This window comes from Idiotropiscis lumnitzeri, chromosome 19 (assembly GCF_059441095.1).
Source record: "Idiotropiscis lumnitzeri isolate Australia: NSW breed Sydney's pygmy pipehorse chromosome 19, RoL_Ilum_1.0, whole genome shotgun sequence".
In the NCBI taxonomy this organism is placed as follows: Eukaryota; Metazoa; Chordata; class Actinopteri; order Syngnathiformes; family Syngnathidae; genus Idiotropiscis; species Idiotropiscis lumnitzeri.
Genome location: NC_142409.1, coordinates 10,204,315 through 10,231,669, shown reverse-complemented (window position 1 = coordinate 10,231,669; position 27,355 = coordinate 10,204,315). Strand labels below are relative to the sequence as shown.

At 44.1% G+C, this 27,355-nt stretch overlaps 1 protein-coding gene across 1 annotated transcript; it reads left to right on the top strand.

Annotated features, from left to right (window-relative positions):
• The first annotated feature begins 923 nt into the window (after positions 1–923).
• boc (BOC cell adhesion associated, oncogene regulated) lies at positions 924–25,782 on the top strand. Its single transcript, XM_088283523.1, has 16 exons — positions 924–1,208; positions 12,422–12,551; positions 13,039–13,311; positions 16,680–16,826; positions 17,613–17,756; positions 18,813–19,106; positions 20,751–21,023; positions 21,110–21,378; positions 21,451–21,616; positions 21,792–21,860; positions 22,330–22,539; positions 22,618–22,793; positions 23,117–23,525; positions 23,642–23,918; positions 24,004–24,125; positions 24,709–25,782. The coding sequence occupies exons 2-16, from the start codon at positions 12,440–12,442 to the stop codon at positions 24,858–24,860; spliced, it is 3,093 nt and encodes a 1,030-aa protein (XP_088139649.1). The 5' UTR covers positions 924–1,208; positions 12,422–12,439; the 3' UTR covers positions 24,861–25,782.
• Positions 25,783–27,355: the final 1,573 nt, after the last annotated feature.

Below are 27,355 nucleotides of genomic sequence, written 5' to 3'. Positions count from 1 at the left end.
TTCAATTGCTGCAGCAGTCCAGTTTCTCACATCCCTTAGTGTCCTCTTGGATAGAATGTGTCTCCTTATGAAAAGCTAATACAGGGCATCTTTATTCTTCTAAAAATAAAGCTCTCCTGGTGTATTATACCCCTCAGTCTCCACTTAGCTGTAGCAAACCATTATTTCGCTGCCCATAGTCTCCTCTTGCATTTAGTTATACTCGACAATTTTTCACTTTCTTCCTAGCTGCCCTTGTTCTCTTCTTGGATCAAATTTCTCTGCATTATTCTGTCTCTCGTTTTTTATTTTTGCAACTGATGTGTTCAAGACCCCATGGAAAACAAGCCGCTCAAAGCCAGTATTGCGCAGTACAGAATCTTGAACAAAGGATTATACCCACGACACTTGACCTCCGACAAAAATTTACACGCAATATTTATGGGTGAAGAGCAGCAGAAATGGTCGCCTCCACAAAAAAAATGCCCGAAGTGAAGAATTTCTTAAGGAGTAGCTGGAGGCTGTGATCAGTGTAGTATGAAAGTGTGTGTGTGTATTGTACAGTTAAAAAAACGTGACCCACAACAGCACAGCTGCACTGGAGGGCCACAAAAAAAAAAGGGGGGGGGGTTCAAATACAAACTGCGCATACCAAATCAGGAGGAGGGAAGAAGCAACAGCAGTGCTGGGAGAGTTATGTTCTTTATTGCCCCTTCCAGGACACCACCGTTTTAGGAATGACTATTTTAAATATAAATATTAATTGTATTAAACAATTGAACACTGAAGTGGACTTTTTGGTAGAGGTTTGAGGTTGGTAGAGCAGTATTACTGTTTGTGTTAGAGGGGGGGGGGTTGTATAGGATCCAGTCCCCGCATTGTTAAGGTTCCTCCTCCTGCTTTGGGAAATGGGAGGACTGGGAAGGCGTTGCAAAAAAAAAAGTAGGAGGGAGGAGAGTGGGGGAAAGAATTGTTTGAGAGCTCAGTCATCCAAAAACCTCCTTTCAGTGTGAGAACCTTTTTTCGGGGGAGCACGCAGAGAAAATGTCGCCGCAGTAAATTAAAGAAAGGGGGAAAAACACAACACGAGAAGAATAACGGGAAGAAAACGTTATTTTTGCTCGATTTTCTCGTTGCAGAAGGAGGACTACTGAAAGAAAAAAAAAGTCGAGCTGAAGATCGCTTTGCTCAGGAAAAACGAGGTGCAAGCGCTAAATCAAGCAGTTTCGGTGAGTTGGAAGGTTTTACGCTCCTCGCTTTGAATTAAAATACATCTTCATTGAAGATGTATTGACGCGAAAGTTGTGCGGACTAAAATAACTCCAAGTGATGTTTGCGTGTTGCTACTTAGTCACGTTGGTTAGCGTTGTAGCATTTGTGTATCGAACGCTACTAGTGCACACTATCTACGGAGATTTACGTAAAACTACACAATGTAATTTTTATGTTTTACCTCAAATCCACTTTACAAAAAAGTGAATTCGACATGTGGACGCGCTAGGTGACCACTTTGTTAGCTTATCTGTGATTTTTATTCGCTCTACTTTTATCCCCCTTTTAGCGTGTTTTGGACTAGAAAGTAACGCTGTGAGTTTTTGTGGTTGGTAAACGTTTTTTTACGCTATAATCACGCCGTTACACGTTGTGCAAGGCCGCAGCCTATGCAGTTGGGGAGGGGGATACACACACAGGGGAGCACCGCTAACTTCACGTACCCCCGCGGTAACAATGTTTGGTGGACCTCTGTGGTGATCATTTGTCCCAGCGCTCATTGAACGCACCATTCTCCAGGAGAGATTGAGAGGATGTTTTTGGTATGTACTGTATGAGTGCATTTACTTGACCCTCTGTAGATGCTGCTGGCCAATCATAACGTTGCCGTTTGGGTCACGTGGTGTCCATCAAATGGATGAAGTGTTTTGCAGCATCCTTTCCGCGCTGTCATCGCTGCATAGGAGGAGAAAATGTTGATTTTTTTTTTTTGGTGTTAAACTTTCCTGTTAATGAGTGTTGCGGTCGTCGGGGTCTCGAGTTGTCTTTTTTTTTTTATTTGTAGATATGTACTGTATTTATTTTTGTAGGGCTCTCGAGGAAGCTCAGTGACAGACATCAACGTCACTCGGATTAAAAATTGAGAAACTCTCTAATTAGACGGCGGAATAAAGGTTGAAGACGTTAAATCATGCATGTGTGCCAACGTGCGTGACCCGCAATCATTCCGGCGACCAGTCCAGCCAGAATTCAGGTGGGCTAGGCTCCAGCTCACCCACAACTAATGAGCATGAGCTCTTTGAAAAAGGCTTGAATGCAAATGGAAGCCCTTTGTGTTGTTTTTGATCACTTCTGACAAGTGCGGTGGGCCTAAATTGAACTCATTGATTCCGGTTCTGATTATCTTGCCCTGTTTACCCGACCCGTCGATCAAAACACAAAAAGATATATAATTTGGGAGAGAGAGAAAAAAAATCACTGCTGCTTGTGTTAGACATTGTAACATAAACTTTTTCAGGGTAAACTTTCTTTTTTGTTTGCACTTTTTCGAGTTTCCCTTGTTTGCAAAACCAACTGCAGCTCAGTGATCACTTTTATGGGATATTATAATCCACAGTCTCCATTTTTCGGAATTTTCTTTGCTTTGATGCGATTTTCCTTCTCCCACATACAGCAGCCGTAATTACTTCTATTCTATCAACAAATTGATGTTTTTATGATGACTCCCACGATAAAAGTTGACTATTCAGTGTCAAAAATAGATCAGTAGTACCTGCAACTGTCATTTTTGGCGAACTAGACTGGGCACTCTCTTTCGCTTAGCTGCTTGCTGCTAACGCTGGCAACCGGAGTCTTCTTTTACAATGTTAGCATTATTAATTGCTAGGTTTTTTTTTTTTTTTTTTTTTCCCAGAGCATTTTAGTCCGCCTGTGTTGCTATAGCTCTGAATGTTAGCATGCTAGCTAGCATATTCTCTGATACAGTTTTTTTTTTTTTTTCCTTTGAAGTTGTAGTTGTTTCTGGTTTGGCATGGCATGGTATCCGGCTCAAGGTTGCCCACCCCCCGTTGAAACATTAGCGACAAAAGAGAAGGGAAAGAAAGAAATCTCCTCTCTCGAGGGCACGCTTTCATCTGTGACAGCGGGACGCTCTTGCAGCCATAACAGACGTTTTTAGGGCGTCCAATCAGGGCGGTCGATGGCTCTCGGCTCGGGCCTCACCTGTGTGGTCCTTCTGGACAGGCAGAAATAGGGGAGAGGGGGGTCGTGATGGAGCTCTAGTTTCATGGAAATGAGAAGCACTCGCCAAATAGAAAAGCAGTATTAGAAATCTGCCTTTTTTTGCTGCTCCAAAAATGTTCAGGTGGTTAAAAAAAATAAAAATTCAACTATAAATCATTTTTGAATTATGTTTTATTATTTTGAACTTTGCTGAGCAGTCGCCTATCAGAAGCAAAAACTTAAGCTGACCGTCCAACAAAACTCCCTGCAGCTCTGCTTACCTTTTGGTTTTAACATGGTGGTCGTGGGCGTCGCCCTCATGTGGGATTTGGCACTTTCTGCATGTTCCAAGACGGTGTACTCGGGTTGTTGCTTGAAAGTGACTCTGGATATTGTTCCAGTCTTGCTTCTGGGTCATATTGGAGCACCTCTTGAGTGTGTCCGTACTGATTGATGGAAGGTCCCTAAACTTGTGATCCTTGCTGCCTGCTAGGACAGCATTTAGAGGGTGGAATGTGAGGGCCCCCCCCCCCCAAAAAAAGAGAGAGAGTGACTTCTGAGCGCTAATTAAACATGCCGCCATCAAACGGGAAGAAATCTCTTTCCGCTTCAGGTGCCTCTTAGCGGCATGGGCAACCTTTTCCCACGCATTTTTTATTTATTTTTTTGTCTGAATCCTTTTAGCGAGCTGAATTGTCTGGCACTTGGTTATTGTGGGCATTTTCCAACTGGGGTTCACAAACTGTCTTTATAAATAATAAATTAATTAATTAATATGTTAAAAAAAAATACGAAATTTATTTGTAATTATTTTCTGTGAAATCTGTTTTATGTATTTATTTATTTATTGGAAATATGAAATATATTTCTTAATATTTTTTCTTGAAAAAATATTTTATTTGTAATTATTTTCTCTATAATATTTGTTTATTTTTGAAAACAGTAGTTTTGTAAAAAAAAAAAAAAAATCAACCTTTTCTTGAGAAAAATATTTTATTTGTCATTATTTTCTCTAAAATCTGTTATTTATTTATTGTTTTTAAAATGATCCCTTATGAGGCGGACCTGAAAAAAGTTTGGGAACCCACTCCGCTAATGAAGTTAGCCCTCTCACACACACAAACACACACATTGTGAAGTCTAAGTGCTTGTTTGCTCACTGATCCACTCCAATAGGAGGGGGGGGGGTGTAGACAAATAGGGTGTGTGTGTGTGTGTGTGTGTGTAAAGTAGATGTTTGGACAGAGATTACAGGGTGTTGTTAGCGACGCACTAATAGCTCATTCACACACATTTGTTTAACCTCATCGTCTTGGATGAATTATTGTATTAAAAAATCCCGGCATATCAACTTTCCCGCCCTGGGAATCCGGGCGCCATTCCAAGGACGTTAACCGATAATCATACGTAGGCTGGCAGGAGCTGATCCAGGCCGATAAATCAGCGGGCAGACGATTGCCTGGCCACCCGCCCACCCCTCAGGGTTATCAAGAGCTGGAATTTTCCACTGTGCTCTCCTGTCAGCCGGCCAGCGTCAAGCGTGAGAGCGCAACCTCAGCTCAGCAAGCCGGAGAGCATCCGTTCCCGCTGCACATTTTGCATTTTGTTGAGCGACAAAACTGGCGAAATTTAAGATTATCAGCTGCTGTGAAAGCGCTATATAAATAAAAATATTTTTGTTTTATTGAATTTTGCACGCTAACTGGCTAACAGTTAGCCATGTAGCAGCGCATGCTAACCTGCGCGCACAACAGCCAATGCTACACTCTCATTGGCTGAAGCTCATAGTTGTATGCCAACCATTAAAAGAGCACAAAGCGTTGGGCAAAAATACAACCAGGGTTGTGAGTGACAAGACAAATGGTGGCGGGGCTTTAGAAGACGGGAAAAACTAAGATTAACCACCTCCAGAATCTTGGTCCAGCTGGTTCTCCTCTCAGGAAGCTCTCGCTTCACTTTCCCGCCGCCTCCTCTTTCTGCTTTTCCTATATACGAGTCTTGTGACTTTACGGTCTTATCTCAAGTTCCCAATGTCTGTTCTTCTTATAACATTTGAGCCCACCTCCTCTTCTCCCCCTCCTTTTCTTGCGTACCCCCGCCGAGAGTTGCTGAGCCGGGCAGCAGATCCCTCCCTGGGCTCCTGCTGAATAATAGGCAGAAATTGCTCTTGATTTATAATTGGTTCCATTCAGTCTGCAAGAAAGTCCACCACCCCCCCCCTCTCCCCCACCACCTCTTCCCCTTCCTTCTTTTCCTTACTTTCTTTCTCCAATCTCTACAATGCAGGAACACACAAGTAGACTCCGCTGTTTGCATGTATGAAAATACATGTCTGCGTGTACTCCATAAAGTGGATCGCAGTCCAATTTCAAGAGTCTTGTTAATATACTATAAATAATATTCCCTTTATTAGTCCCACAATGGGGAAATTCGAGATTCGAACCCAGGCCTCCTGGGGAGACTGGGTCCTGAACGCGGCGCCTTAGACCACTCGGCCATCCTGGCCCGAAGGGCCGGGTCGAGGAAGGCAGCGAGCTATATCCGGCCCGCGGGCCATATGCTGCCCACCCGCGCGATCTTGGATATGTGGCAGCTGTTTTTCTGCGTGTATGTATTGGGAAAAACCAAGAAAGATCCTGAGGTTTGCATATTTGTGTGCCTGTGTGAGTATACTTTTACCATGTAATGGGACTGTGTGTGATTGCTGGCGTATGCGCGGGCCGCTGGAGCATATTTGTGGCCGTGCGAAATATGTAAGTGCATGTGTGTGTGATGAGTGCTTGGAAATCGCAGCTATTAAGTTAGCTTTCTCAGTGTGTGCGTTTGGATGCCCGAGCCCTACAAATGACCAACATGGAAAATACTTTCGATAGCTTTCATTGCAGTTTTGCCGCAGCTTAAGCTAGCTAGCTGGTTTATTATTTCTTTAATTCCTTAAACGAACAAGTGTTATGTTTTTTCCCTTGACTAAATTTATATTTAGACTAAAGATCAAGTGGAATATTTGATTTGATTTTATTTATTTTTTTACAGCACAATTTAGATGCACTTAAACATTTGTCGCTTAGCTAACGTCAGCAATGACCGGTGTACCCCTCGTGAACGATTCTTTCATTGAGTTTAGTGAAGCATAAGTTTATTTGATTTAAAATGTTTTTTTTTCTCACAATAAATGATATCAAAGATTTCGGTGAGCTCGAGCTACTGTAATTAGTCACCTTTTTCCCATGGCAGATCTTCCTCCCTCTCACGCGATTTGGATAATACACAAATGGCTTCTATCCCTTTTTTTTTTTTTTTCGTCTCAATTGCGTTCTGTTCCCATGGTCCTGTCGCGTCCCGCCAGCGTCTCACGCCAAGTACAGGAATGCGTCCGCGAGGGTGTGTGAGCCGTAATTAGCCCGCCGCGGTTAATTCGGCTTGCTTATCTAAATCATGCAAATTGGCCGACGCTGCCTAATTGATTTGAACGCCCGCCCCAAAGCCAGCCAGCCAGCTTTCAATTCCGTCCAGATCTCCCTCGTTAATCCCCCCAAGACGCCGTGTAGCTCGTTAGTGTCACTTCGCAGGGACCGATCTGTGGATTTGGACCGGCGTATAGCTCATTATTAGCTTGAAAGATGGTTCGGGGGTATTAAGGGGGGATGGGGGGGTCTCGTTAGCAATGCTTCGATGGCTTTTTGTATGGAATTTAATGGCATGTGAGAACCAGTCGTTCTCCACCTGTTGCCTGGGAATTTTCTTTTGACTTCCCACCCTTGTGGCGTATCCGTGCATACGGACGCGGTCCTGCCTGTTACGACCTCAATACTACACCTCAGGCGAACTGGTCCTGTAGGCGTAAAAATACCAAGTTGACTTTGTCCCCTTTATGGGCTAATGGCGTATCACTCCACAACATTTGAGTATTGATGTATCGTCTTCGCTAGTTCTGGTTTTGAAAAAATCGCCTTGGAAAAATGACGACGAAACTATCGTATTTTCCGGACGATAGATCGCTACTTTTTTCCTCGATTCTGAACCATGCGGCTAATATAATGGTGCGGCCTTTCTGTGGTTTTTACTTTCACCACTAGGGGCGCTCTATAGTTCAGAAAAAAAACCCGCTGAATCTTTTATTTTTTCTCTTGGGTTTGTTCGGTTTTAATTAGCTAAGTTGTTGCCGTGTTAAAAGGCACAATCTGTTTCTGTACCTTTTATGTGCATTCACAGTACAAAATTGTTCTGTACATGCAGAAAACAACTCCTTTTTTCAACATAGAAAACGGCAGCTTATAGCCTGGTGTGGCTTTTAAAGAGTTGCTGCGGCTGATATACAGGTGCGTCTTGTAGTCCAGAAAATATGGTGCTGTACTTTCATAGACGTAAAATTTGCCAGGTTGATTTCAACCCCACTTTGAGAGGCAGTGGCATAGGGCAGACCGCTCCGCAATGTTGTGCTAACATTTCCGGATGCAATCGGAATCGGAAACAGCCACATGAAACCTCTACTTGTTTATATTGACTTGTTGACCGGCTGTTTGTTAAGCAGACCGCGGGCACTCGCCAATCGCCCCCCCCAAACCGCCTTGTAACCCGCGCCACGGGGCCTGAAGGCCAGCGAGCAGCTTGGTGGAAATGTGTCGGCACATTGTGTCTCAGAAGGGCTTGCCTGCCAGTTGACGTCCTCTCTGTTCGTGGGAGTCACCGTCCTCCCATCAATCCATAAAACCCTCCACTCACTACCACTTAGTCATTGAGCCCCCCCCCCTAACCCCCTCCCCGAATCCTCCCTCTTTGGTCATTGAGCGCGGCCCATCAGCTCTTCCCCGGGCCCTTCAAGAGCAGCATCTCCCCTTTCTCCAGGGGTCCGCGGGGGTCTTTGTCCGGGCGCTGGCTCACTGCTTTACAATGACTCTCCACTCTATTAAGGTGCGTTCTGCCTGTTAGCGTCGCCCGGGGCAACCGGCCTCCCGCGCCGCAGCTATGCATTGTGGGCCGCGGAGGCAGAGCGGGGACCGTTGAAATCCCGGCACCTCTCACACTTGACACCGCATGTGTTTATCTAAAGGGGAGGAAAGAGAGTAAGGGAGGGGCGTAAGACGACGTAAAAGTTGGGGGAGGTAGGCGAGTGATAAATATTCAATAGAGGGGAGTTACTCGCAAGCGCACCCCTCCAACCTGGCTGCGGCCCCTTCTTCCTCCTCCTCCTCCTCGTCTTCATGCCAGAAAGCAGATGGAATGTGAGCACGCCGGGAGGAGGCTCCAGCCTGGTTTTGTTCAATTAGCAAGGTTGTCAAAATGAATTTATCCGCCCGGCCGGGACCACAATGAGAAGGGGGAGCCGAGGGGACGGACATTGGGGAGGGTGTCCTGTCATGTGACCACAAATACCACGGACATATCAGGCGCCACTTGTTGCGCCTCGTCATCATTTGCGTCCGTCACGGACTCAATGTAAGCAAGTACGCGCACGAGAGTCGCCTGTTTCACGCGGATAATGCTTGGTTTGAGATGGAGCGACAGAGTCGTGGGTAGCTAGAGAGAAAACAGGATTCGACCCGTGGTGGGCGGTCAAGGCCTTCAAGACCTTCTCTGCTGGCCTAACATAATCCAAAAAACTGATCATATTCTTCACATTGATGTCATATAATATCCTAGTGTTGAATTTTGAGGTTAGAGTTTTTATCCAATCAGAATTCAGATAGCGCATGTTGCCGGGCAGATATTTATTATTTGTCCAGCGGTGGTGTCATAAATGATGCTATTATGAGATTTATTCAAGTCGGACTTCACTGAAGGCCCACGTGTGAAATCCACGACCCGCCTCAGGATTCGACGGTAGCGAGGCCGGCAATCGTTACAACAGCAGCACTCGTCGCGTGATACAAAGTTAGCGACGACTAAACTTTCCCTGCTGTTCAACTTTGCACTCGTACACAGCTGGAAGATATGAAGTCTCGCTAAGACTTTTTTTTTTTTTAAGGCTGCTCGTAGGCACGTATAGATTTCTGGCACGGGCGAGAGTCTGACTGTTCTGGTTTCCATCAGCCTGGATGCTGCTGTGTAGGAGGCTTGTGTGTATGTGCCTTTTTTTTTTTTTCGGGGTGGAAAAAGTTGGACATAGATGTCAGGGCAACTTTTCATCTGGAGGCAGGGTATCCGCTAAGCAAACACCAGGCCCAGCTGACTAATGAATCACATTCGGAGAAGGTCCAAAGGGGAGGCAGTTTTTTAGGCCCGGCTGACGTAGTTCTGCTGTTTTAACAACCGTTCGTCTAGCTTTACTTCTCCTTTCTTCTCGTCGACGGTGTGTTAAAGGGAACATTTGATGGGGAAATTGAGTTTTTAAGGGTTACGATATGTATAGTTGCCTCCTCAGCCATTAAGTTTTTTTTTTTTTTTTTTACATGTACTGCATACACACGACAGTTAAATAAGCTTCATTTTTTTCAGTCCATTCTTTGCAAAAAAGAAATTGGTCGTAAGTCTGCAGTGGGCACAGGTGCTGCATGCACATATACGCGTCTATATATGAGCAGCTGTCGCGGCTTTGGCCACAGAAGCCACAGACCTTCACGCTGGCTCGCACACTTTGTTTGTTTACCGTTTGCACTCGCCACTAAATGGCCTCGCCGAGCCCGTAAATGTAAGAGTGGTGTGTGTGATGCTACAATTTTGTTTATGTACTCAACATGCCCGCCATTCCAACAGGTAAATATTTGCCTGTCGGAGGAGATGTGACATCTTGTTTTCTAGGACACCTGCGCATGCTAATGAAGTTCCAAAACAAATGACACACTGATATTGACTCGATATGACGTGCTTGCCGTGTCACAACTGACTGTTTGTATTTTTATTCAAGAAAACATGTTCCTCTCGTTAGCTTCCTTTAAGCTGGCGGCCATATTGTTAGCAGTTAGCAGCTATTATGCTAAATAGCTGACAAATTGATTTTACTTTCAAAGAAGCTTCAATAATCTTTCAATCTCAACTCTAAACAGTTTGTGAATTTGCTAAATCGGGTTGAAAGGACCACTCAATGGACCTTTTTCGGAATTGTGCGGTTGGAGTAGTGATTTCAGAGTGCTAACAGCAATGGATTGTTTGCTACGACACCAATTATGAGCATGCTAGCACCGTGGCGCTTTTGTCATTGCTCACCTTGGCGAGCGCAAAGATCTGTTGTTGATGTTTGTTTGCATTCGTGAGCTTCAGTTCAGTTTGGGATTTTTGTGGTCGCATTTGCTAGCTTCCCTTTGGCGTTTTTCTCAGGATTAGCATAAAGCTTTAGATCAATGGTGCCAGACACATTTTTGTGGACAGGCCACATTGTAGTTATGGTTTCCCTCCGCGGGCCCTAACAACAAATTAATGGAAAGCAAATTTTGAAATCAGAAGCCAGCATGTTATTTTTTGTTCAACAATTTTTCAATTTATTTTAAAAGGAAATGTGAATTGGTTACAAATAAATGGCAATATTTCATGTCTCAATGTTGTTAAAAGTGAACAAAATGTGCTAGAAACAGGAAGTTTACGCACACGATTTGCCCTTTGCGGGCCACATAAAATGAAGCCGCGGGTCAGATCTGGCCCCCGGGCCTTGAGTTTGACATCTGTGCTTGAGCTCGTGTTACCTGACAAATATTTACCACGTTCCATTTATCTTAACAATAGTGGTTTAATCAATAATACTAAATGACACTTAACAACTCGGGCCGCTGCTACGACGACAAGAAACTAAAGTGAGTCGTATTTTGTTGCTTTTGGCCGTGTCGCATTAGCAATGCGTTAGCATTGCTGTAAAAAAACTGAACATTTGAGTGAAGAAAAGTGAAAGCAGACTGGATAAATGATGTGATTATTACAGCATGTGTTGGGGTTTTTTTGCCTGTTGGAGGGTGTTCGCTAATCCAATATTGCTCTTATTAATGGCGTACAGTGTGTGGTCCCGTGTGCGTGCGCGCGTTTGGGAGACGATTGGCTTTTTTTTTTTTTTTAGGTAACAACAGTTTTTCCATCACCTCTTCGTTTTAACTTGACTTTAGAGTTTTCCATCCTCTTTTCACGCTCGTTTTTCTCGCCTTTGCCTTGTGTTTTTTTTTTTTTTGTCCCAACTGTCTCGTCCATCACAGATAAGCGGACAAACACGTATCCCAGTATGAATATTACGCATGTTCAGTACCGGGGGGGGGGGAAAGGGGAGAAAGGGAGGTTTTGAGAGGCGCGGGACCACCCTCCTCATCCTGACGGGAAGTTGTTAGTTTAACCTGACAGGAAAGAATTCAGGAAACTTGGCAGTGAGCAACGAGAGAGAAGAGAAGAGATGCACGCTCTGTCTGCATTAACCATTAACAGGCCGACTATTTTTTTTGTATTAGCATATAGCTGCTCATATGTAATGTTAGCTTAATTTCATTCGAGTTTGGGTGGTTTTAGTGGTAATATTACCTTGACAACTTTCGTTCTGTTGCTAGTTTTAGTTAGCATTAGTTAGCTTGGCTTCTTGAGGTCCATTGATGGTTTTGTGTATTGACTTGATTTTGGGAGTTGTTATGGTTTTGTTAGCATTTGTTAGCTTGAATTGTTTAATCTTTCGGCAGGTGTGTTTGCTTGAGTTTTTTTAGGTTTGCCTGTGCTTTTTGTTAGCATTTATTTTCTAGTCATCTTCACATATATTGTTTTTTTTTTCTATGTGCATTAGTTACCTTGACTCCTTTAGTTCTGTTCTGGTTGTTCTTAGCTTGACTTCTTCCCAACCCCCCAAACCTCCTTTCAATGCACCCTCTTGTTTTATTTCCATCCCGACCGCCAAACCCGACCCGTCCGGGACCCTCTACCTGTATCCGTTACACCTGAGCAGGAAGGCATCGTGTTACACGCCTTAGAATGAGGGTGCCTCTCTGATGAGCTGGATGTAAAAGGGGGGCTTTTTTTTGCAGGTAGACGGGGTCGGCCAAGAAAGGCTTCATTTTGTGCTTTTGCCGATGAGGATGCCTCCCCAACGGCCACCTGTTTGTGTGTGTGTAGATTAAAGTTGCATATCATTTCTGTCCTTAATGCAAACTACAATGATATATATAACAGTGTAATATGCATTCCAGGCCAGTTGGGGGCGATGTCACTGTATAGAAGCTTCATGCGCATGCGCCAAAAAAAAAAAAAGAGCAACATCATGAAGTACTCTTTTAATTTTGATCACACATACTAAGTGTCTTTGTGTGTGTGTGTGTGTGTGTGTGTGTTTCAGAGGCGTGTTGCATGGAAGATGTCTGGAAAACGCGACTGGACTCCATGGATGAGGAAAAGAAGCACTCCCGTGTTGTGCGCTCTGGGCGCCGTGCTGCTATGTTGCCTTCAAACCAGCGCCTCTGTCTCTGGTAAATAGATTTCCATTTCGATTACCTTACAGTCTGCCGTATAGCAGAAGTATGATGGCATTTTTTTTTTTTTAAATGTGTTTTTCCTAACACCTGGCGCAGAGTAAGTAATGCCAAGGCCAAAATATTCCGCCTGGCAACGCATCTGGCAGCCGCAACAGCAATTTGCTCGAAACTGGAGAATGCAATTTTTTGAAGAAATTGCGTGTCAATGGCGAATAGCAGACGAACTGGAATGCCGAAGAATTAAGTGAAATGTAGAATGTGAGAAAGTTGTTACAATTCTAATCTATAGCCAATATGATGAGAATTACTCAAATCAGTGTGATTGACGACTGCATAGCTTCCCTTGTGTTTTTTTTTAAAAGTCCCTTTTAGGCTTCAGTAAATCTTTAAAATGTGTGCATCATCGAGGGAATTTTTTCGGATGGATGAATTTAAGTTTGGAAATGTCTATGATTAATACTGAGAATTTGTATTCATTTAGACGAAGTCCCAGAGTTCATCGAGGAGCCCGGCTCGGTGGTGCAAAAGCTGGGAGGCAGCGTGAGCCTTGGCTGTGCCGCCCGGCCTGCCTCCGTCTCCATCAGCTGGCGTCTGAACGGCCGGCAGCTAATGAACGGAGACCTCGGCGTGGCGCTGGGGCCCGCAGGCTTGTTCATCGCCACGCTGTCCAACGTGACGTTAGGCCGCTACCAGTGTGTGGCCACCACCGGGGTGGGGGCCTTGGCCAGTGTGCCCGCTGACGTCACGGCAGCCAGTGAGTAGCCAAACACGCAGCACGCAGTACACAGGTTGTTACAAAAAAACGATTTGTTATATTTTTTCCTCTAAGATAAAACATTCAAAGTCCCCCTTCTACTTACGGACAGAGTTGGCGTACCCCCTCTGCCCCACTCAAACCTTTTAAAGGCCAACAGAAAGTCTTTTGGATACTTTTAGAGCAGCATGTCCCAATTTTTTTTTTTTTCAATGATGCCTTGCTCTAATGGGGTTGAGTCTGTTCCTCGTAGTTGCGAGCTTTCATTTGATATGCATCCTGGGACTGCGAGGGGGCCTGAAGCCGTGTAACCTGAAGCGCTGGAATGGACCGGGGGTGGGTGGGGGGGCGGACATCAGCGGCCAGTCGGAACAGGAAGAAGGACCAGGACTTGGCGAGTGATGGCCCCCGTGATGAGGTTCGAACATGTAGTCGTGCGTGATGTGATGCCATGCGTGAGACTGTCAGACGCCATGACGACGACGACGACGATGATGATGACGATGAAGACACCAGAAGGCGTTTTAGGGCCAGTCAAGACAAGATCCCCTCGCAAGATGAGACCTGACTGTCACATTCTGTCTCCTCGCCACTTTCTCCTTTCTACCATTCCTTATCATTATTCTCAGGGTAGGAAAACACAACCCGGGATGTTGCAGTATTATTCCACTCCTCAGCTGCCCGCAGTCTCCTCGTGGATAAAACGAAAAAGATGTCTTTAGAAATATTTTCTACAAATAAATTTAGGAAACATGGCTAGGGATGACCAACATGAACGCTAACGCTAACTTACTCTGAATTGCTCCCTATTACACTTCGGTCAGAGTTCTTGCTGTCCATAGTCTCCTCTTGGATAAAATAAGCCTCCTGACTGAAAAGTAAATAAGGAACTAAAGGAAGCATGGCTGCCCGCAACCAAAATAGACGCACACATTTGTATTATGTCAACTTGGAATCTGCCTTATTCTTAAACTCCACAGCACGGTTTTGTTTCCTCCCGCAGTCTCTTCTCGAATAAATTGAGTTTCCTTTCACGAGGAAATATGGCTAGAAACGACCAAAATAAAAACACACAAATGCGACCTCATCCTGGACGCAGCAGTATTATCACACTTCACAGTGCTCTATTTTCTTGCTGCCCGCAGTCTCCACTTGGAAAAAATGAGTCTCCTCACTTAAAAGTAAATACAGGAAGTGCTGTTAGAAGTGTTAAAATAGACACACACTTACGTTATGTCACTCTGAACTCTGCTGTATTATCACACATCACAGCACGGTTTTCTTGCTGCCCACAGTCTCCTTTAGGATAAAATGAATTTCCTTTCTGAGAAGTGAATTTGAAAAACACACCATGGCACAGACACACACGGGAAAAATAAATGACACTCACCTGCCAAGGTGCTGTCCTATTAAACGCCGCAGTCTCCACTTGGATATATTACCTGAAACATAAAAACAGGAAGCCCTCATTCTCCTCCATTGTCTCATTTTGAATGATGCGTTCACTGCAACGTGGAAAACCAACCGCCACAAATTGAGCACTGCGCAAACCAGCATTTGATGAATTCATTGTCAGTGAGAAAATTAAAAAGCAAAAAAAAAAAAAAAAAAATGGACCGAACCATGTCATCACCATCGGCCGGGCCTTGAACTCCGAGGGAGTTGCTCCGTAGGGAGTGCGTACGTGCCTGCTCCCGTCTCCATGTGTGTGTGTATTTTTTCTCCTTTGGGCCATGGGGGTACTTTGATTCCCTAGCTACCCTCCGTGCTATGATTGGGAATCCATAAAGATGAAGGATTTAAGGCGAGCCTCTGCCAAGCAGGCCCTCCGGTGCGGGAGGTCCGCTCGGCTTTATGAATGCAATCAATCCTCCGATGCACGCACGCACCTGAGAGGCGCCCATATGCGCGCAAGAATGTGGGAGGAGGAAGGTGAGCAGATATGAGGGAAGGGGGGGGGGTGTGCGGCTGTAAAAACACCACCTGATTGATTTTGCAAATGGAGCGCTCACAGCACTTAGCCTGACATGTTTTTGGCTGCGGGAAGGTGTGCGTCTTGCGCTCCCCCCTCCCCCTGCATCATTCCTCCACGTTTTATAGCTCCGGCAGAAAGACAGCAGGCCCGGTGAGTAAATCAAGAGCCGTCTTGCAGAGAAGCCGTTTGTTCTTCGACTTTGAGTAAATCACTGCGACGGGCCAGCAATCGGCCAAGAACAACACACCTTCCCCCGGGAAAAGAATGGAGCGAGGTCGTCTTTTGTAAAGGATACATCACACAGCTCTTCTGGAAAAATAATAGACAAAATGTGTTGCTTTTTATCTTAATCGTGTCCTTCCATCACCCCACCCCCCCCCCCTCTGACTTTTTTTCCGGCCTCTTAAGAGCAGCGAGTGCCGCTTCCTCCCCAAACGCAAACTGGATCCATGTCCCTGAAACCTTATAGCGCGGACAGCTCTCACCTCTGACCCCTCCGCCAGGGCTCTGGCAGGGGGTTTAAGGGTTCAAGGGTCAGATCTGTGTCTGCAGACTGTGTGTCTCCCCCAGACCCCCCTGCCCCGGTAATCCCACTCCCTCCCGTGTTTCCCACAGAACGTGAGCTGGCTCCAGTATAATGTTTGACAGGATTAATAATGACGACTTTAAGGCTTTGGGAAGTCAAGTTAGCCGCAGTTGAAGCCAGCACAGCACAAAATCTTGCAAAATGGGTTTTTTTTTTTCCCCCGGTGCGCTGGGACAACAGAAACAACAAAGTGGCTGTAAATTTGATTATTTCTTGGTCTAAATCAGCAATTCGCAACCTTTTTCCAGCCCTCACACCCTTCAAAACTATGTTTAAAAAAAATTGGTAACATAGCTCAAATGTGTGAAAAACACGGCCGATTGTTGTCATGTGTAGGACACAGGCCAGAAATTGCGTAACGCTGCATTTTAAGGTTACCGTTGGCTTTGAATGCTCTGCATAATCTTTGATGGGAGTAATGGCGACATGTGGCTTTGAGGCTTTAGAAAGTCAATTTAACTGCAAATATTACATTTCATGGCTAACTTTTTTTTTTTTTTAAATTGAGATAAATCAGAGTTGATAATTTCTTGGACTACGTCCGCGGCTGAATGTTCTGCATGCTTTTGCAAAATTTAGCTGGGCAGACCAGGCTTATAAAGAGTACAAGCGATTGTTGTCACATGTAGGAAACAGCCATCACTTGCCAGAAATTTGATTATACTGTATTTTTATTTATTTAGCAAGGCTTTTCTTTCCTCCATCTAACGCTCACTCCGTATGAAGAACACAGTAGATTGTTTTCACATGTAGGAGATTGCCGGCGCTTTCCAGCAACATACGTGACACGTCCGCTTTTCTTCTCAGAGCTGCGTGACTTCGAGCCGGACGACCATCAGGAGATCGAGGTGGACGAAGGCAACACGGCCGTGATCGAGTGTCACCTCCCGGAGAGCCAGCCCAAGGCGCAGGTCCGCTACAGTGTCAAGCAAGAATGGTTGGAGACATCCAAAGGTTTGCACCCCGCCTGCCCCACACCCCTCTTTCCTCATCATTCCCACTTCCCCGCGCTATCTTCGTAATTTACTGGAATGCCATAGCGCTGCTATCTGAGCCCATCATTAAAGCGCTGATAAGGCGGATTATCTCAAGAATGTTAAAACGCGGCAATTGCGGGCTGTTTATTTTTCAAAGTATTTACGTCGAAAGTTGCCTGGGAGAGAAGAAAAGCGGCGGTTCGCGGATGGTATGTTAATAATGCCTGCGAGCTGTAGCTCCTGATAGCAGACGCTTATCTGCGAGGAAATGAAACGTTTGAATGCGTCAGCGGACTCGAGGCTGCCCCCCGCTGGTATAGACTGGTAGTGCAATGAGTCTCATGTGATTGGAATTTTTTTGTATTGGAAATAGAGTGGTTATATTTTCATGAGTGCTTAAGAATTGCAGTCCACCTGTTATTGATTATTGATGCTGTCCCATTTAGGATCCGATGACTTGTTTGCTAGAATTTGTAGTGAAAGATGAAAAGACTACAAGTCAAATTGTTTTGTAAGTTAACCACTCTAATCCAAGCTAAAGTTTTTTTCTTTACTATAGTAAGGGTTTTGAGCTACAAAACAAATGCTCTGACTGGGAAGTTTCCTCACTTTTCCACCCTGCCATCAAAATAGCCCCACAGGAAACGCATAAAGCTCACGTGAAGACGGCCGCCGCCTTTGTTTTCACATCTGCCTCATGCGTTATTAACGTTGGTCCTTGGCCGTAAGATGGCTTTCAGAGCTGTTTTCCCTCCCCGTACAGGGAACTACCTCATCATGCCGTCAGGGAACCTGCAGATCGCCAACGCCACGCTGGAGGACGAGGGCCCGTACAAGTGCGCTGCTTACAACCCCGTCACCCAGGAAGTCAAGACGTCGTCCTCGGCCGACCGCCTGCGCATACGTCGTAAGTCACCAGACGGCGGCACGCTGTCGGTACAGTGAAACCTCGCTATTCAACCAAGACCTTGAAATTATCTCCCTATCTAAATAGGAAGATAGTACAGTCATTGGTGTCAAGGAAGTCTGTTGGAATGATGCAGCTCGACCAAGGTTATTATAGTTCACGAAAAGTCACAAATGAAGCTCAAATCCAAACATTTTTGGGAAAGTAATGAAATAAAAACGAGTGATTTAAAAAAAAATCGTAAATAAAAAAAAAAATATATAAAAATAATATAAAAAAATATAAAGCTAATACTCAAACTAAATGAAGCTTATTTTGGAGAAAAAAATAAAACTACCAAACTCACTCTAAAAACTAATTGAAAATAACAGTTAAAAAAAAACTAGTCAGAACTAAATAAAAAGAAAATCATGAAAAATTCACAATTAAAACCCTAAACTCGATTGAGAGACGATCTTTGTATGTTGGGTGGAGGTGACCTCAGTTTAGCCTGGGTTGTTAGTGGAAGTTTCCAAAATCAAATCATCTGTACGTCATTTATTTTTGAGTTGAGTTTGAAACAATATGAAACTGTTTTGTATTTACAATTTGAACAATCAACATAAGCAATTATGTTCCGACCACATTTTCGGGGCAGCGTCAATTACGAGTGGTTTTTGGCGATTGACAACAGGTCTAAGTCCTTGACTCTCAGTAACTTGTACTAACAACTGAGGGGAAACTTGGCTCTTCTCCAACATAGAACGTTTGTACTATCCCATTTCGACGGGGCGGAATTTCAAGAAGAGCACATTAGCTAAATTCAGCAATAGTGAACCACGAATATGCGGACGATTGCTGTGTACTGTATGCTATAAATCTGCACTGGAGGACACATGTGACGCACATGTGGCATGCACTTGCCAGTTTATTGCGACGTTTCTTCATTTGATGTTTCCTGGCTGCCATAACTCTTTTAAACGCTTGGACCGCATTCAAAGAAAGAAAGTGCGCACATTGTGATGTCAATTACAAGCAGGAAATTCATTTTTTTTCTCTTTTCCCCGCACCACTCAGGCTCCACGTCGGAAGCGGCCCGCATCATCTACCCGTCGGCGTCGCGCTCCATCATGGTGACCAGGGGCCAGCGGCTGGTGCTGGAGTGCGTGGCGAGCGGCATCCCCACGCCGCACGTCACGTGGGCGAAGGATGGCGAGGATCTTCGCGGGCACAACAACACCCGCTTCCTGCTCAGCAACCTGCTGATCGACGCCGCCGCCGAGGGAGACTCGGGGACGTACGTCTGCCGGGCCGACAACGGCATCGCCGCCGCCGTCGCCGCCACCGTACTCTACGACGTGCAAGTGTTCGGTAAGAGTCGAGTCAATAGAGTCATTTAACTTCTCGAAATGTCCTACTTTTTTTTCAATGGCGATGTTTCCAAGGGCAAAAATTCTTTAACCCGATTAGAGTTTGAGGTCAAAATTACGATCTGATCCATTTCTACGTTAAACATTATTTAGCGTAATTTTCCCGTCTTGTTCGGGATAAAATCTTGATCAGAATGAATTTGATCAGGTCGGAATATTCTGAATATATTGTGGACATGAAACATTTTTATTCCAAGCAGGCTTTTAATCCGTAGCCAATGTATGAAAAAAAAAATAATTGTTCTCACAAAAACGAAATAAAAAAAAGTAGAGTGCTTTTCTTTAAAAAAAAATTACATTAAATAACTATGTTTTTACTTTTATTTTATGTACCTTTTATTTTTTTACCTTTTATTTCATTATTTTATTGACCTTTTATTTTCATCTTGGACTTGACAATACACCATTTAGGCAAAATAAATAAAATAAATAAATAAAACTAAAACGATAAGTAACTGAATTAAAAAAGGGGGCAAAATGAAATAAAAACTAAGTACAATGAAGAAATCCAAAATAATTCGAGGTATCCGTCGACCAATTTGTATTACTCCGCCCCTGTAGCGACTCAAATGCAGCATCAACGGAAGACCCCCTGTTGTTCACGGGACACACATCTTCATTGTCTCCTGTCCAAGTTATGGACGAGTGTTTTTCCAGTGATTTTCCGCATATGTTGCCGCAGTCCTTCCCGAGCAGCTGCCTCAAATTAAAGGCACGGCTCTGCAGTAATGAGTTCTGTTCGCCAACCCTCCAGCCAACCTCAATTCGCAACAAGTCAACCATCAACTCAGCCTTGACGCACACACAGTGAATTTATTCTCCTTGTTGGAATATGTTCAAGTTTAGGGCATTCATTCAATTTTTTTTTCAAGTGTTCAAGTTCCTTTTCTCAATCTTTTAAATTGTTTTTGTTAAATATGCGATGAGATCAACGTGCAGAAGACTTAAAAACATTTTTTTTTTTTTTCAATTAATTAATCAACTATTGAAATATCAAATTAATCAACACACATTTTTTTTTTAAATCCCATTCAGAGAAATTAATGCAACACTGTGCTGTGCAAATCCCCGTAATTTCAAACTCTCACCAGTAAATCTCTGATTTCTGTTGAATAAAATATCTCTAAATATCTGTACCAGTGCCAGTAACTGAATCGTAATCCATTTATTCTATTTTAAATAATGTCCTGTTTTAGAATAAAAGGGGCTGGGAATTACAAATAAAATGTATCCAATTGATTTAATAAATTGAAAAAAATATATATATACTAGCATATATTTATGCAATTGGCATGATACCATTTTATTTAATTTTTTTACTTTTTGCAATTCTTTTTTACTTTAGCCTATAATATATATACTACTATACACTTTTCCCCCCGGTAACTATAATTAAGGATATTTTATCAAATGATGTTGCAAACTGCGAAAATCAATAAAAATAATCGTCTTATTTATTATCCCTTAATTGCTTAGAAATGAATCTGAATGTAGGCTGCATATAAATATAAAAATGATAACCACTTTATTGATTTATTTTAAGCGTTGTCTTGTAAAGTGATTGCCTCTGTCTTGGTCCCGCCAGAGCCTCCTCAGGTGGCCGTGGAGCTTCAGCAGCAGGAGGCGGCGTTCGGCGAGACGGTGCGCTTCACCTGCCAGGCCCGCGGCAAACCTGCGCCTTCCGTCACGTGGCTGCACAACGCCGTGCCCCTGTCGCCATCGCCGCGACACCGCCTCACGTCGCGGATGCTGCGCGTCTCCAACGTGGGCCCGCAGGACGAGGGCTTGTACCAGTGCATGGCGGAAAACGGCGTGGGCAGCTCGCAGGCGTCCGCTCGCCTCATCACCATATCCACCGGTGGGCCACTCGTTCGCCCTTGACGATTATTTCCACTCTGTTTCAATTGTGCCAAAGCGGTCCTTTATCCTGATTTGTCTTCACAGGGATTCCGCCCAGAGCCAAGCTGCCCTCCATGTATCGCCCGCTCAGCCCGGATAAAGTTTTGAGGGAGCAGCCGCCCGTGAGGCCCGGCGCGGCGGGGGCCACGCTGCCTCTGGACTGCGCGTCGCTACCGGGTCATATTCTCCCCGCCGAGGCGCCCATCATCCTCAGCCAGCCTCGCACGGGCAAAGCCGACTACTACGAGCTCACGTGGAGGCCGCGGCACGAGCGGGGAGCCCCCGTGCTGGAGTATATGATCAAGTACAGAAAGGTAAGAACCAGCGGTGGGGGGGGGAAATAACCCAGTTGGACCAAGTTCACCCTTGCGTGACTTTCCTCGCAGGTGGGCGACCCGTCGGCTGAGTGGACGTCCAGTAGCATCTCGGGTTCCTTGCACAAGCTGACGCTGGCCAAGCTGCAGCCGGACAGTTTGTACGAGGTGGAGATGGCTGCCAAGAACTGCGCCGGATTGGGCCAACCGGCCATGATGACCTTCCGGACGGGGAAAGGTACCTTGAATGCGAAAACGAGTTCCTGACTTTATATTCTGAATTTGTTGATTGTCACTCTCATTTGAAGTTTACTCTCAAATGAACTCATTTCCTGCCAATGACGGCAAAAGACGTCAAAGATCCTTTTTTTTTTTTTAATTTTTTTATTTACTCGGCATGACGTGTCTTTCAGGTCGTAAAGGATTGGGAGGTCATAACGATCTGCCGAAAACGCCGGCGGTTCCGTCGCCAAGCCTTTCGCGTGAGTGCCGCTCCATTCGCGGACCGCACTAACTTGGATGTCCCTTTTTGACTAACATGAACTTTTCTCAGTCTCTCTTTCACTTCTGTCTGCTGGATGAAATCTCAGTAAGTGTCATTAACGTTAACACGAACATACTGCAAAATTTCTATGGGAGTAAATCAGACCATTATATTAAACGCACTGAAAATGTGCAACGTTTGAATGTTTAAATCATAAAAAAAAAAAAAAAAATTTTCACAAGCAATGTAATTTTTATGATTAAAAAAATAATCATTTTCATTGATGGCAACAAATCAGATGACAAATCAAATATATTAAATAATATTATTCAATTGTATTCTTACAGAAAATAAATCTCAAATTTCCCATGGAAGGTTTCCAGGAATTTCTTTTAACACCTTTCCTTGCCAAATTCGAAAGTCCTCATTCCTCATCTGTCCAATCTCACGTTGACTTTTCGGCACAGCTCCTGAGGCGCCGGACAAGCCGACGGTTTCCACGGCGACGGAGACGTCGGCGTACGTGACGTGGATCCCGCGCGGCAACCGCGGCTTCCCCATCCAGTCGTTCCGCGTCGAGTACAAAAAGGTGAAGAAGGCCGGCGAGGACTGGGTGACGGCCGTGGAGAACATCCCGCCGTCGCGGCTCTCCGTGGAGATCACCGGCCTGGAGAAAGGTCGGACGACTCGATCGCCGTCGGTGGGGGAGGTTGTTTGAAAGCAAATGTGCTTAACGCCATCGTCGCTCCTCGTAGGAACGTCCTATAAGTTCCGGGTGGTGGCGGTCAACGTGATCGGTTCCAGCCCGCCCAGCGCCCCCTCCAAGGCTTACACGGTGGTGGGCGGGAGGACCCACGAACGCCCCGTGGACGGACCATACATCACCTACAACGAAGCCATCAATGAGACCACCATCATTCTTAAGTGGACGGTAAGGACGGAAAGCAAGATGTCTATTGTGTTGCATTTAAGTTCTTGTGGGAATTCTGACATTCATTCTTAATTTATGACCTGAAGGCAGGATTATAATAGTTTTGATTTTTCATTATATTTAGTTTTTATTAGTTTTATTTTTTTCATTCCTAGTACAAGATTTTAATATAATATAATAATTTCTGATTTTTCATTAGATTTAATTTTTTATTAGTTTTAGTTTTTTTTTTTCCAAGTACAAGATTTAAAAAAAAAAAAGTATTGACAATTTTGACACGTATAAAATCCTAAATACCTTGATTTCCTCCCTGGCGTCTGCAGTACACTCCTGTGAACAACACGCCCATATATGGCTTCTACATCTACTACCGGCCCACGGACAGCGACAACGACAGCGACTACAAGAAGGACGTGGTGGAGGGCGACCGCTACTGGCACTCCATCGGCGACCTGCAGCCCGAGACCGCATACGACATCAAGATGCAGAGCTTCAACGAGAAGGGCGAGAGCGACTTCGGCAACGTGGTCATCCTGGAGACCAAGGCCCGCCCCCACCAACACAGGCCCGCCCCTTCTGAGAGTCCCGACCGAGAGACGGGCCGCTCTGGCGGCCTGGTGCCGAGGCCGGGCGACCTGCCCTACCTCATCGTCGGCGTGGTGCTGGGCGCCTTCGTCTTCATCATCGTCGCCTTCATCCCCTTCTGCCTGTGGCGGGCCTGGGCCAAGCAGAGTGAGATGAGAAATAAATTTTTTTGTTAGGAGAACAGATTTTCTTGAACTTAATTATTGGCCCATTTGTTTGTTTTTTTTATATGACAAAAACTGGTTTACTGTTTTTTTTCCCAGAACAAACGTCTGACTTGTGCTTCCCGGCCGTGGCCGCCCCCTTGTCGTCGTCGTGCCAGTACACCATGGTGCCGTTGCAGGGTCTGGCCCTGGTGGGGCGCTGTCCCGCTGACGGCCACCTGGCCGTCCCACACGCCCTTTACCCTCCCAACGGACAAACTGGCAAAGCCCACCACCATCACGAGCACCCGGCTCACGGCCGACAGGACGAGGTGGACATGGAGTGTGACACGTTGTTACCGCAGGGACTCGCCAACGGGTACCACTTTTGCACCAGGTAACGTTCACACGACAGCCCATCTACTTTGATGGCCTTTGGACTCTTTTCACTGATTCTGATTTTTTTTTTCTTCCCCTTTCAGAAATCCCGAGCATCACGAGCAGACGTTCGGGTTGGCTGAGGATTCCGCGCTGCGTCTCCTGGGGTCGTCGCATCACCTGGACGACGAGCAGGGATCCACGCAGGATGAGGCGCTTTGTCAAAGTAAATCCTTGCCACTTTTTGCTACTGCTGCGTTTAGTTCAAGTAAACTTAAATCCCCCCAAAATTTCGAAAGCAATTAAATATTTTTTTTCTTAATTTGACATTTCTTAAGATTTTTTTAATGATTTTTTTATTAACAATTAAAGTAAATATATAATTTGTATTTCTTACTAATTCCTTATTTCTTTCTCTCTCTCTCTCTCTCTCTCTATATATATATATATATATATATATATATATATATAATTTTTTTTTTTTTTTTTTTTTTTTAAATATGTTAAGTGTTTTTAATGTTTTATGTGACCAGTGCTTTCTTGCAGTTGCTCACTTGTTGTAACAGAGTAAAATGATGTTGGCAGTGTCTGCTTTGTCTTCATGTGCTTCTAATAAGCTGCTGTTGTTTTTTGTTTTTGTTTTTGTTTTTTTTGGTGGGGGTGGGGGTGGGGGGCTGAGATTCCTCGGTGGGCCACATATAAGGCCGGAACTTCCACACACTCATAGCTGACATTTTAGTTAGACCGACTTTCGCTTTCCCTCCCCTCCCGACTTCTCCTGACAGCTTTCTCTCTTTTTCTAAATGCAGAACTGGCGTCTTTCCCAGCTGTCGCATCTCTGGAAGACGAAGGAATTTTCACCACCACGTCGTCGTCGTCGTTGACCGCCACGCCGCCGCCGCAATCTCAAGACGCCGTGCAGGAAGCCGACGTCCCGCCCAGTAAAGCAATGTACGCATAAAAAAAAAAAAAAAAGACTGTCTAAAGAGAAATCTATTTATTTTTGTACCACAGATATTTATGTATTTATGCTTTTGTACATAATGTATGTTTGATAACTGTATATAAGGTTACTTTCAAATTGAAAGAGGCTCAATTCACAAGTCCCACCCTTTTGTCACATGAGCTATTAAATAATGCAAATTGTTTTTTTTATTTTTAATCAAGGATACAAATTTTAGAAAATGCCAATATTTTCTAAAAAAAAAAATACCATTTTTATTCGCAAATCTGAAGATTGAATTCCTTTTATCGTTTGATAAAAAATTTGAAAAAAAAAGTTTACTTTTTTAAATTCACTTTGAATTTTGTAATGTTTACCAACAAACATTTTTTATTCACAATTCCAAATGATTTCCTCATTTGAAATTAATCTTTTTTTTTTTTAAACAAAAAAATCGATTAAATTGTCACCGCCTTCAAAATTTAAATTTTGATACAAACTTTAGGGTAAAAAAAGTTTCCTTTCTTTTAACCAGCACTTGTCGCATTGCTCATGTCCCACCGTCTTTATGAACCCATCAATGCTTTTTATCGATTATGTATAGCAATAACCGCATCATTAGCAAGCTATTAGCGAGCGTATGCCACATTGTGTGAAAAAGATGATATATTGTATAGTTATTTATTTTTTTCAAGTCACTGAACGGGATTGTCGACTTCCTCCTATCAGTCGCCGATAAGCTGAATCCATACCTGCTTCATTACCAAAATAGCCACCTGTGACAGGTGTCAGTATTTCTCACGTCACTGTTTTGCAAGTATTACGCCTTTCTTGTGCCATAAAAAATGAAGGAAATTCAGTGTAGCCTGTCTTTCGTTGTTTGTGTGTGCCTACACAATCTGGAGCACTATTGCATGTAAATAAAAGCTTATGAAGCCAATTTGTATGTTTGTGTGCGGTGGATTTTTTTTTTTTCCCCAATTCCCAACATCGTTCTTCGCGTTCTTAGAGGCTCGCCACTGTTTGTTCCACATTGAAAACAGTTGAACCGTATAATTTGTTAGAAGTGCTGTGGTTGGCGTCGTTTAGATTGTTGCAGCCGCACTGCTAACCGTCAAAAAGTCTAAAAACGTTTAACACAAAAGTCATGTTTAAAAAAATAGACCAGGGGTCACCAAACGGTTACCACTTTGATTCACATTTCTATGATAGCAAATTTGCTCAAATTGCCTTTAATAGAATACTGATGATTTCTCACAATAATTAGGAAACGGATAAAATTAATATATAGCACTTTATTTCGATACATTTCGGCCAAAGTTAATATTTTCAAATCATCACATGTACAGCATTCCTTGAAAATCACAATATCCCATCACTGGTAAGCTAATTTTAAAAGAGGCTCGCGGGCTACTCATGCGGTACTTAGGGGGCGTACACGTGGTCACGATGTTGGTTACCTCTGTTTAAATAGACATTATGGTAGAACCTCGAATTATGAACTCCCTTTTTAACGTACAATTTGAGTTACGCACAAAATGTTCGCAGATAAATTACATGTACGTATTTTCGTTCTATTTTCGATGGACGAGCGGATGGATCCGTTGTTTCGTGTCGCGCTGCGCGAAATCACTGGCCACATGCGTACCGAGTTTGTTGTTGTATCCCTCCGCGACTCAAGGCGAAAACGGAAATCAGAAAATGTAGGCGAAAGTCCCACCTCCGCATGCTTGCTCATCCAATCACAACTCTAACAGCTTTTGCCTTTGGGAATGACGTTTAACCGAACCGAAGTCCGACAATCTTTTAATTTTCATGGGAAAAAATATACAGTTTACAGTGTGTGTTATTTGTTGTAATGTTGCATCTCTTTGAGTAAGACAAGAAACATTTAATTTCTTTGTAATGTCACGTGTTGTCGCCAGGCGGAAGTTCCTCTTACGAAACCTACCCAATCACAAATGCCAGAAACAGCCGCGTTGTTATGAATGAATACGGAAGTAAAGGTCCCCTGTCGACACATTGAGTTGAACGTAGGCAGCCAGAATGGCTCCTAAAAAGGGAAAATTGCTTCAAGGAAATGTTTGAAATTGCTCATCATAGATGAGCGGGCACGTTTGTGCTCTTTTTCCTCCTCAGGTTGTGTAAACAGGCAAGAAAGGCAAGGTAGGCACCTGCCGTGACGCTATCTTTGGTCTTTGCCTCTTTCTAGACTGACAAACAAGAAGCGGTCGCGTGTGCTAGGCATTAAAAATGTTTTTTGTTTTTTTTTAAACAATCTCGCGGCCCTGTTGGGAGCATGGTCTACGCATAAGTTGTCTCGCGTCCGACTCGTTTTAGGATCAACAAACCGATAAAATATCATATCATCAATATAATTGACAGATGAATAGCTACACACAACCTGTCTCGCCTGACGGTGTGGAATAAGTGAAGCCTTTAATACAAAGCAACAAAGAACCAAAGGAATATTGTTACGTAACAAACTTCATTAAAAAATGTCAATTCTACAA